This window comes from Carcharhinus amblyrhynchos, chromosome 10 (genome assembly GCF_965287045.1).
Source record: "Carcharhinus amblyrhynchos chromosome 10, sCarAmb.v2.hapA, whole genome shotgun sequence".
In the NCBI taxonomy this organism is placed as follows: domain Eukaryota; kingdom Metazoa; phylum Chordata; class Chondrichthyes; order Carcharhiniformes; family Carcharhinidae; genus Carcharhinus; species Carcharhinus amblyrhynchos.
The window spans coordinates 94,129,169-94,141,217 of NC_137333.1; the positions used below are offsets into that span (position 1 = coordinate 94,129,169).

General features: G+C 45.0%; 1 protein-coding gene across 2 annotated transcripts in view; it reads right to left on the bottom strand.

Moving 5' to 3' along the window:
• The window catches only part of cyfip1 (cytoplasmic FMR1 interacting protein 1), a 206,499-nt gene that overhangs the window by 119,539 nt on the left and 74,911 nt on the right, over positions 1–12,049 (bottom strand). For both annotated transcript variants that reach the window (XM_080197622.1, XM_080197621.1), the window contains exon 14: positions 7,731–7,897. In XM_080197622.1, coding sequence (XP_080053748.1) covers positions 7,731–7,897 — 167 coding nt within the window. The remainder of the gene's footprint in view (positions 1–7,730; positions 7,898–12,049) is intronic.

Sequence of the window (12,049 nt, forward strand, 5' to 3'; positions counted from 1 at the left end):
AACTGTAATCAAACTTGATTGAGGTATTCACTGCAAACACTGACATGGTATTTGGGGCAGCACAATGACACAGTGGTTAGCACTGCTGCCTCACAACACTAGGGACCCAAGTTCGCTTCCTGGCTTGGGTCACTGTGCGAAGTCTGCACACTCTTCCTGTGTCTAGTTGGCTTTCCTCTGGGTGCTCTGATTTCCTCCCACAGATGTGCTGGTTAGGTAGACTGGGTCATGCTAAGTTGTCCCTTGGTGTCAAGAGGAGTAGCTAGGGTAAATACATGGGGTTGTGGGAATTGGGCCTGGATGGGACTGTGGTCAGTGCAGACTCAATGGGGTAAATGGCCTCCTCCTGCACTGTAGGATTCTAATGACTTCTGGGAATTCCATGTCTCAGTTTCTGAGAACAGCAGTTCTCAAGTTCTCAATTCTGAGTTTAACGTTAGTATGAATTAATTATTCTTGTAGTAGTCTGTGAAACATGATGAGAGAGGTTGATGTCTAGTATATGGAGATGAGTGCCTAGTAACCTCAAAGAGGGAAAGCTGAAAGAAAATGAGATTGTATCAGATACAAAGAAACGCAACACTTCAAAGCAGCAGTAGGTCACTGTGTCCTTTCAAGCTTATTTGGCCATTCAATAAGATCATGACAGATTTGCTTCTGATCTCCACTTTCCCGTCTGTTCCCATAACTCCTGATCTCTTATCAAAAATCTAACTCAGCCTTGAATTAATTCAATGACCCACTGTCTTCTTGGTTTGAGGATTCACAGACTAACAAACCTCTGAAAGAGAATAAATTTTTCTCATCCGTCTTAAAAAGAGACATCTTGTGCTTTAACAGTGTTAAAGTTCTAGTCTCTCCTACAAGAGGTAAGCGCCTCCTGGTATCCAACCTATTAAGACCTCTCAGGGTCTTAGGTGTTTTAATAATATCTCTCATTCTTCTAAATTCTAACTGGCTCACTTGTTCAACCTTTCTTAAGTCCCTTCATCTCAGGAGCGAGTCGAACAAACCTTCTCTGAACTACTTCATTCTGTCTCCATTTAAATACTAAACTGTTCTACTCTTCCTGCCAACGTGGACGAGTGCATATTTTCCCACATTACAGTCCAGCTACCAAATATTTGCCCAATCACTTAACCTATCCACATCCCTTTATCTCCCGTTGAGAACTTACTTTCCTACCCATTTTGGTGTCATCATTAAATTTAGCTACAATACATTTGACCCCTTCATCCAAGTTACAGATATAGATTGTAAATTTGTTTTTCATTTGAGACTTGGGCACGGCCGGCTGACCAACATTTACTGTCTGTCTCTAGCTGCCTGCGGGTAGTCGAGAGTCAACCACATTGCTGTGGCTCACAAGTCACGTGTAGGCTAGACTAGGTCAAAATGGCAGATTTCTTTCCTTAAAGGCACATTAGTGAATCAGGTAGGTTTTTCCAATAATCAACTATGATTTCATCAGTAGATTCTTAATTCCAAATTTCTTTTTATTGAATTCAAATTCCACCATCTGCCGTGGCAGGATTCAAACCCTGGTCCTCAGAACATTAGCTGAGTTTCTGGATTAATAGGCTAGCAGTAATACCACTAGGCCATCATCTCCCCTGATAGTTGAAGTCCCAGCACTGACCCCTGTGGCGCTCAGCTAGTTATAGTTTACCAATCCAAAAAATCTCAGCTTATTCCTACATACTGTTTTCAGTCAGCTAACCAATCCTTTATCCATGCTAAAACGTAACCCTAAATCATGTGCTGTTTAGTAACCAAGTGCACCACACCTAATGTTCCCTTTTTCCACCTTGCATGTTACTTCCTCAAAGAACTTGAATAAATTAAACACAATTTCCCTTTCACAAAACCATGTTGACTCTACAAGATCCCATTATGATTTTCAGGCAGCTAGAGACGGACAGTAAATGTAGCTGCTTTAACCTCCTTAATAATAGATACTAGCAATTTCCTTACGATAGATGGTATGGTAACTAGCCTATGATCGCCCACTTTGTGCCTCCCTCCTTGAATAAAGGTGTGACACATGCTGTTTGCAAATCTGCTGGGACCCTTCCAGAATTTAAAGAATTTTCTAAGATTATAAGAACATAAGAAATAGGAGCAGCAGTAGGCCATCCAGCCCTTCGAGCCTGCCCCGCCATTCAATAAGATCATGGCTGATCTGTCGCTGCTCAGTTCCACTTTCCCGCCCTCTCCCCATAACCCTTAATCCCCTCTCTTATCAAAAACCCATCAACCCGCGTCTTAAAAATATTTAGCGAGGCAGCCTCCACCACTTCAACGGGCAGAGAATTCCAGAGATTCACTGCCCTTTGAGTGAAGAAGTTCCTCCTCAACTCCGTTCTAAACCGCCCCCCTTTTATCTTGAGGCTGTGCCCCCTAGTCCTACTGTCTTTTTTGAGCGGGAAGAGTCTCTCCACCTCTATCCTATCCATCCCATTCATCATCTTATACGTCTCAATGAGATCTCCCCTCATTCTTCTAAACTCTAATGAGTACAAGCCCAGTTTATTCAGCCTCTCCTCATAGCTCAACCCCCTCAACTCCGGTATCAGCCTAGTAAACCTCCTCTGCACTCCTTCCAAGGCCAAAATATCTTTGCGCAGGTGCGGCGCCCAAAACTGCACACAGTACTCCAGCTGCGGCCTCACCAATGCCCTATACAGCTGCAGCAAGACCTCCCTACTTTTATATTTAATCCCCCTCGCTATGAAGGCCAGCATCCCATTCGCCTTCCTGACCACCTGCTGCACCTGCAAGCTGGGTTTTTGCGACTCATGCACAAGGACCCCGAGGTCCCTCTGCACCGTCGCCTGCTGCAGTTTTTCGCCACGTAAGTAATAGTCCTTCCTACCATTCTTCCTACCAAAGTGGACCACCTCACACTTGCCAACATTAAATTCCATTTGCCATTTCCTGGCCCATTCGCCCAGCCTATCTAGATCCTTCTGCAGACTCTCCACACCCTCCGCACAATTTGCCGTTCCCCCAATCTTGGTGTCATCAGCAAATTTCGACACTCTACACTCGGTTCCCTCCTCCAGATCATCTATATAAATGGTAAAAAGCTGAGGCCCCAGCACCGACCCCTGGGGCACTCCACTAGTCACCATCCGCCAATCCGAATAGCACCCGTTGACCCCCACTCTCTGCCTCCTATTTGACAACCAATCCTCTATCCACGCTAACACCCTACCCCCAACTCCATGTCCCTCGACCTTCTGCAATAACCTCTTGTGAGGCACTTTGTCAAACGCCTTCTGAAAATCTAGAAAGACCACATCCACCGGCTCTCCTCTATCCACCGCCCTAGACACATCCTCATAGAACTCCAGTAAATTTGTCAGACACGACTTCCCGTTAATGAAACCGTGCTGTGTCTGCTCTATCAAGCAATTCCCTTCAAGATGCCTCGCAATTTCCTCCTTAATGACAGATTCTAACATTTTACCTACCACAGACGTTAAACTAACGGGCCTATAATTCCCCGCCTTTTGCCTGGCACCCTTCTTAAACAACGGCGTAACATTAGCCGTTTTCCAATCATCCGGCACTTCCCCGGAATCCAGCAACGTCTGGAAAATAACCAAGGCATCCACTATCACCTCCGCCATTTCTTTCAGAACCCTCGGATGCATTCCATCCGGTCCTGGGGACTTGTCCACAATCAGCCCCTCCAGTCTGTCGAGCACCGCCTCTCTACTAACAGTAATCTCATTAAGACCCTCCAGTCCTACCACCTTTCCATCGCTAACACCCGGCAAATTATTCACGTCCTCCTCCGTGAAGACAGAAACAAAAAAGTTATTCAATACCTTAGCCATATCCCCATCCCCTACCACTAGGTCCCCTTTCTCATCCTCTAAAGGACCAACATTCACCCTAGCCAGCCTCTTCCTTTTTATATATTTATAAAAACTCTTGCTATCCTTTTTTATATTAAGCGCTAGCCCAGCTTCATAGTTTCTCCTACCCTTCTTTATCAACTCCTTTGTCAATCTTTGTTGACATTTAAACCTCTCCCAATCCTCTTCTCGCCCACTACTCTTAGCTACTCTAAATTCCTCCGCTTTTAATTTGACACTTTCCTTCACCTCCTTCGTTATCCACGGCTTATTACCTCTCCTCCTACTATCCTTTTTGACCATCGGAATAAATTTCCGCTGAGCACCAAGAAAGATCTCCTTAAAGATCCTCCACTGCTCCTCAACAGACCCTCCCTCCAACGCGCTCCCCCAGTCCACATTCGCCAATTCTTCTCTCATCCTACCATACTCCCCTCTATTCAAACAAAGGACGCGTGTCCGGGAACCCACTTTCTCCTCCTCCATCTGCACCAGAAACTCCACCATACAATGATCACGCTCCCCAAGAGGATCCTTCACCACAAGGTCCCTAATTCTACCCGCCTCATTACATAGCACCAGATCCAAGATAGCTCGCTCCCTCGTCGGCTCCAACACACACTGTTCGAGGAAACTATCCCGGCAGCATTCCAAGAACTCTTCCTCGAGCCCCCCACGTCCAACATGGGTCAACCAATCAATATGCAGATTGAAATCCCCCATAACTACGGCCGTCCCATTCCTGCACGCCGCACTTATTTGCGCGTTAACAGCCCGCCCCACCTCCAGATCATTATTCGGAGGCCTATAGACGACACCCACCAGCGTCTTCCTCCCTTTGCTGTTCCTAATCTCCACCCACAACGATTCCACCCTCTGCTCCTCGGCTCCAATATCATCCCTTGCTACCACCGTGATGCTATCCTTAATCAGCAGAGCTACGCCCCCCCCTTTTCCTTCCTGCCTATCCTTCCTAAACACTTGATAGCCCTGTACATTCAGCTCCCAATCCCTGTCACCCTGCAGCCACGTCTCTGTAATGGCCACCAGATCGTATCCATTTGTGTCAATCTGCGCCACCAGCTCATCCACTTTATTCCGAATGCTTCGTGCATTCAGATAAAGTGCTTTCATCCCAGCCTTCACCTGGACCCTATTTGCCGCAACGCCACCAACTATACTCACGCCCCCTACTCCCTCTATTATTGGGACATCCTCGGCCTCTTCCCTTACATGTACCCTCTCCTTAACTTTAGACCTCTTACCATCACCTACCCTCGCACCCTCCCCCCCCCCTAATTAGTTTAAAGCCCTGTCTACAGTCCTCTTTACTCGATTCGCCAGCACTCTGGTCCCAGCACGGTTCAGACCAACCCCATCCCGCCCGAACAGGTCCCACCTACCCCAATACTGGTGCCAATGCCCCATAAATTCAAACCCATTCCTCCCACACCAATCCCTGAGCCACCCATTCACTTCCTTAATCCTGTCAACCCTACGCCCATCTGCACACGGTTCAGGCAATAGCCCAGAGATAACCACCTTGTCGGTTCTACTTTTTAATTCCATTCCCAGCTTTTCATACTCCCTCCCCAGATCCTCAGTCTGCATTTTGCTTATGTCACCGGCACCCACATGTACCACAACGACCGGATTCTCACCCTCCCACTCCAGGTTCCTCTGCAGCCCAGCTGCGACATCCCGTACCCGAGCACCAGGCAGACAACACACCCTTCTGTGCACTTTGTCATTGTGACAAAGGACAGTGTCAATACCCTTCACCCCACTATCCCCAATCACTACTACGTTCCTTTTCCCCTTCTCTTTGCCTATGTCCTGCTGCAGCACTGTACCGTGTGCAGTTTGCTCACCAACCTCACCTGCCTCGTTCTCGTCCAGCCTGGAAGCAAGAACCTCAAACCTGTTACGCAGATTAAGAGGCTGAGGCCTCCGCTCCTCACCCCCCTTCCTCCTCCCAGCAGCCCCCTCTTGTCCCTGACCCTTAGAGTTAGCCAGTCTAGGAGGGGTGGATGTCACTTGTACCCCATTGACAATGGCACCCTCTCGCCCCCTGATGAGCCTCAGTGTCTGTAGCTCAGAGGCCAGCTCATTTACCCTGAGCTGGAGCTCCTCCAGCAACCTGCACTTACTGCAGACATGGTCACTGGGATGAACCCTGGGGTCCACCAGTTCCCACATCATACAGAAACCACACATCACATGCCCCTCCATTATTCACTGTAGTAGTTTTGAAAAAAATTTTTTTTGTTTTTTTTTGTTTTTCAAACGAACTCACCTGGCCTTTTTTCCCTCAAGCCCTTTTTGATATTAAGCCCTAATAGCTCACTCTGCTTCCCACTCACTCCGCTGCCCGCTGTCTACACCAGGCCTCCTTTTAAACCTGGCGCTGATTTAAAGCTGATGTCCCACAACTGCCTGCTAACCACTCCCTCAGAATTCTTAAAGCAGTAAATACAATAAATAAATGCTTTAAACAGTTCTACAAAGAACAAAGTGCTTTAAACTTATTTTAAACAGGTTTTTAACAGGTAAAATTATCACCAATGCCTTTATTTGTTGGAATACCCTGAGTTGCAGGTCCTGGGGATTTGTCAGCCTTTCAGTCTAATAGTTTTCCCAGCACTTTTTCACTGGAGATAGTGATTGTTTTTAAGTTCTTTCACCTCTTAATTTTCAAGTATCTGAACACAGACACAAAGTGTCTGCTCAGTGCATCTACCAACTCCTTGTTTTCCATCATCAATTCCCCAGACACTATCTCTAGAAAACCTACACTAGCATTAGTTATTCTTTTCCAATTTAAATGTGTAACTTGGAGTATAGAACACAGTACCGGTCTCCATATTGTAAAAATTATATTGAGGCACTGGGGAAGGTGCAAACAAGCTTTTCAAGAATACTAGAAATTAGAGGTGAGGCCAGTTAGGAGAAAAACAAGCAGGCCATAGCTCTTTTCTATAGAAAAAGGCTTGAAGACCAAAAGGTCAAAGCTATTAGAGAAACTACTGTGTACGCTCTGCCATCCAGATCTTGGCACGGGAATATATTCTGCATTAAACTGTAAAGCAACACCTAAATTTGTTGACACAGTTTAACAGAAGATTTAATAAACTTGTCCTGACTTTATCTCAATGAAATCGATTCACAACAAAGCTTTCCTGCAAAGTCTGCTCTGCCTCAAAAGGGAGCAGAAAACACCAAAATCTTACATATGTAATTATATGAAAACAGCATTAGAATTCCAGAAAACGTTTTGAAATCAAATGCACTAAAAGCAACATAGTAAGTGCTCAAATACAAAATCAAGTAACTTCACCATCCTCTTGACATCCCACTATCACCTACTAAGACTGAGACCCCAATTTGAAAGCATATGTCCTAATGCATCAATGCAATCCCGTCCCCAATCCTATCTTTCAAGTCAGCCCCAAGTGCTGCTGTATTTCTACAAGAATACTGCAATCATCGCAGGCACATTTAAAAAAAAATTATTAATCACAAGTAAGGCTTACACAAACACTGCAATGAAATTCCCCTAGTCGCCACAGTCTGGCGCTTGTTCGGGTCAATGCACCTAACCAGCACGTCTTTCAGATTGTGGGAGGAAATCAGAGCACCCGGAGAAAACACACACAGACACAGGGAAAACGTGCAAACCCCACACAGACAGTGACCTAAGCTGGGAATCAAACCCAGGTCCCTGGCGCTGCAAGGCAGCAGTGTTAACCACTGTGCCGTCAATATTTAGATTTCCCTAGAAGAGTATGTTACTTTATGTTGATGTAAGAGAGAAAAACTGATGAAAAGGAGTTTCAATACATTTAATGTACAATTTAAACAAACCTCTGAATCACGTTTTTCTTCTTTTTAATGGCCTGGCGCAAAGGTTCACGAAGTGTTTTCTGTGCAAAGTTTTGGAGTGCAGCATAAATGGTGTGTCGGATTGCATGATTGAAGACACTCTCCATTCTACCCATCAGCACTTGCAATCCTTTTATCATTGCAATAACCTGCAACACAAAACAGATAAGTTTAAAAGTTTACTGCACTCACTTTTTTTTAAATATAAAAATTAGCATGTTGTTATTTTTAATTGTGTGGAAAGTTAAATACTCGAAGAATTAAGCTTAGCATCTTAGGAATGCTCTCTAATCACTTACAGCCATCACAGAATAAGATCCAAATTTTAAACACACAATTTAATCAGTCGAGTCAAAATTTAGCATTTTTTTTTCACTTACTGATTTCACCACGACCAAGAAGTCTAGATATTTATCCAAACAAAACTCAGTTCATTCAGTGCTATCATTCAGGAATCTTCAAATTATTAAAACCCTGTCCATTAGCGATTCATGATGCCAGTTTTTCAAGGTAACGCGGCCTTTTCCCAAGGGGGTATTTTTCTTCCATTAATTAGGCTATAATTTCAGCTGCTATTGTCAGCCCTATAAAGCCAACCATGTAATTTTTTTTTTACATTGTATTCAGGCAGCTGCATTGGAACATTATCAACTTTTTAACTAGGTATATGCAGCAAAAAAGCATTTACAAAATTTCTTCCAATTTCAATATGAGCCAAAATGCAATTTACATTAATGAAGGTGGTTCTGCAAAGCCTTAGAAAATGTTACGTGCACATTTCAAAAAGTGGACATTTAATTCCATGGCAACTATACATCCTGCTGTGCATTTGCCCAGAAATCACTTTTGGCCCTTATTCTCAGCTGGAGCTAAGTTTTGAGCTGTGCCCTGCAGATGATGGACAGGCTTTGGGAAGTCAAGGGTAACTTGCTTCGCACAGAATTGCCAGCCTCTGATTTATTCTTGTAGCCACAGTATTTTTTAGAATATAGAAAAACTACAGCACAAACAGGTCCTTCAGCCCACAAGTTGCGCCGAACATATCTCTCCCTACTAGACTTACCTATAACCCTCTATCTGACTAAGTCCCATATACTCATCCAAAAGTCTCTTACCTCTCTACTTATTCCCCATCACCCTAAACCTGTGTCCTCTTGTGGCAGCCATTTCAGCCCTGGAAAAAAGCCTGTGAGAATCCACTCGATCAATACCTTTCAACATCTTATATACCTCCATCAGGTCACCTCTCATCCTTCATCTCTCTAAGGAGAAAGACTGGGCTCTCTCAACCTATCCTCATAAGGTATGCCACCCAATCCAGGCAACATTCTTGTAAACCTCCTCTGCACCCTTTCAATGGCTTCCATATCCTTCCTGTAATGAGGCGACCAGAACTGAGTACAGTACTCCAAGTGGGGTCTGACCAGAGTCTTATACAGCTGCAGCATTATCTTCCGACTCCTAAACTCAATTCCTCGATTGATGAAGGCCAGTACACCACACGCCTTCTAAACCACATCCTCTACCTGCGAAGCCCAATTTGAGAGTCCGATGAACCCGGACTGCAAGATCCTTCTGATGTTCCACACTGCCCTTAATATTATATTCCTTCATCCCATTTGACCTGCCAAAATGAACCACCACACTTATCTGGGCTGAAGTCCATCTGCCACTTCTCCGTCCAGTCTTGCATCCTATGTCTCGTTGCAACTTCTGACATTCCTCCAAACTATCCGCAACACCTCCAACCTTTGCGTCATCAGCAAACTTACCAACCCATCCCTCCACTTCCTCATCCAGGTCATTTATAAAAATCACAAACAGCAAGAGTCCTAGAACAGATGCCTGGGGCACTCCACTGGTGACAGACCTCCATGCAGAAAAAGACCCATCTACAACCACTCTGTCTTCTGTGGGCAAGCCAGTTCTGGATCCACAAAGCAACGTCCCCTTGGATCCAATGCCTCCTCACTTTCTCAATAAGCCTTGCATGGGGGACCTTATCGAACGCCTTGCTGAAGTCCATATAAACCACATCTACTGCTCTTCCCTCTTCAATTTATTTAGTCACATCTTCAAAAAAAACTCCAACAGGCTCGTAAGGCATGATCTGCCATTGACAAAGCCATGCTGACTATCTTTGATCATACTATACTTCTCCAAATATTCATAAATCCTGTCTCTCAGGATCGTCTCCATCAACTTACCAACCAAGGTTAGACTCACTGGTCGATAATTTCCTGGGCTACCTCTACTCCCTTTTTTGAATAGAGGGACCACATCTGCAATCCTCCAAAACCTCTCCCACCCCCATTGATGACGCAAAGATCATCGCCAAAGGCTCAGCAATCTCTTCCCTTACCTCCCACAGCAACCTGGGGTACGTCCCATCCGGTCAATGGTAACCCCCAGGTACATGATAGTAGGGGATTCAGTAAGGTTAAGGTTATTGAATACCAAGAGGAAATGATTAAGTTCCCTTTTGTGGGAGATGGGTCACTGCCTGCCACTTGCGTTGCACGAATGCTACTTAACAGCACAAACCCAAAAGCTGGGAACGTCTAGCTGGATTTAAGTATATACTGCTTCAGTATCTGAGTAGTTGATATGGTACTGAGCACTGCAATCATCAAACATCCCCATAGGTGAAGCTACTGAAGAGAATTTGGCCTAGGACACTTCCCCAGGGACTGAAATGATTGGCCTCCCAACAACCAGAACCATCTTCCTTTGTGCTGGGTATACTAACCTGTGGAGAACTTGACCCCAGTTCCCATCAACTTCATTTTGTTAAGGCTCCTTGATGTCACACTCAAGTCATATGCTGGCTTGAAGTCAAAGTCTGACAGAGGGCAAGCAGGAAATTGAGGGATAATGCACCTTGGTCATAATCACAGGATGGAATTTGGTGCGAGTCAAACATGAAGTTGCAGGAATAATGGGCATGAATTTGGAGGGGAACAATGGTTCAAAGTTTAGAGACTGACACTTAGCGTTCAAAATACACGGGGGTGGTGGACATGTACGCCTGCAAAAAAATTCACGATAGAAATTCACAATAAATTCCGTCATAGGTATGTCCCTGTCAGGCAAGGAGGATTTGGTAGGGCTAGGGAACCGTGGTGCACTAAAAAAGTTGATTTGTTGGTTAAAAAGAAAAAGGAGGCTTATGTTCGGATGAGGCTTGAGGGCTCAGGTAGTGCATTAGAAAGCTTTATATTGGCTAGGAGGGAGTTGAAGAGTGAGTTAAGAAGGGCTAAAAGAGGACATGAGAAGACTTTGGCTGATAGGATTAAGGAGAATCCTAAGGCGTTCTATAGGTATGTCAAGAACAGAAGGTTGGTTAGGGCAAGATTAGGGCCAGTTACAGACAGTAGAGGGAAGTTGTGTGTGGAACCGGAAGAGATTGGAGAGGCATTGAACCAATATTTCTCTTCGGTGTTCACGCAGGGGGACATGAATATAGCTGAGGAGGACACTGGGTTGCAGGGGTGTAAAATTGCAGTTGATAAGGGGGATGTGCTGGATATTCTAGAGGGTTTGAAAATAGATAAGTCCCCTGGTCCGGATGGGATTTACCCTAGGATTCTCTGGGAGGCAAGAGAGGTGATTGCAGAGCCTCTGGCTCTGATCTTCAGGTCGTCGTTGGTCTCTGGTATAGTACCGGAAGATTGGAGGATAGCGAATGTTGTCCCATTGTTTAAGAAGAGGAACAGAGACTTCCCCGGGAATTATAGACCGGTGAGTCTTACTTCTGTTGTGGGCAAGGTTTTAGAAAAAATTATTAGGGATAGGATTTATAGTTATTTGGAGAGTAATGAATTGATTGGAGATAGTCAGCATGGTTTTGTAGCGGGTAGGTCGTGCCTTACTAACCTTATTGAGTTTTTTGAGAAAGTGACCAAAGAGGTGGATGGGGGTAAGGCAGTTGACGTGGTATATATGGATTTTAGTAAGGCGTTTGATAAGGTTCACCATGGTAGGCTTCTGCAGAAAATGCAGATGTATGGGATTGAGGGTAGTCTAGGAAATTGGATCAGGAATTGGCTAGCAGATAGGAGACAGAGGGTGGTGGTTGATGGTAAATATTCGTCATGCAGTTCGGTTACGAGTGGTGTGCCTCAGGGATCTGTTTTGGGCCACTGCTGTTTGTAATTTTTATTAACGATCTGGATGAGGGTATAGTTGGGTGGATTAGTAAATTTGCTGATGACACCAAAGTCGGAGGTGTGGTAGATTGTGAGGAAGGGTGTCATAGTTTGCAGGGAGACTTAGACAGGTTGCAGAGCTGGGCCGAGGGG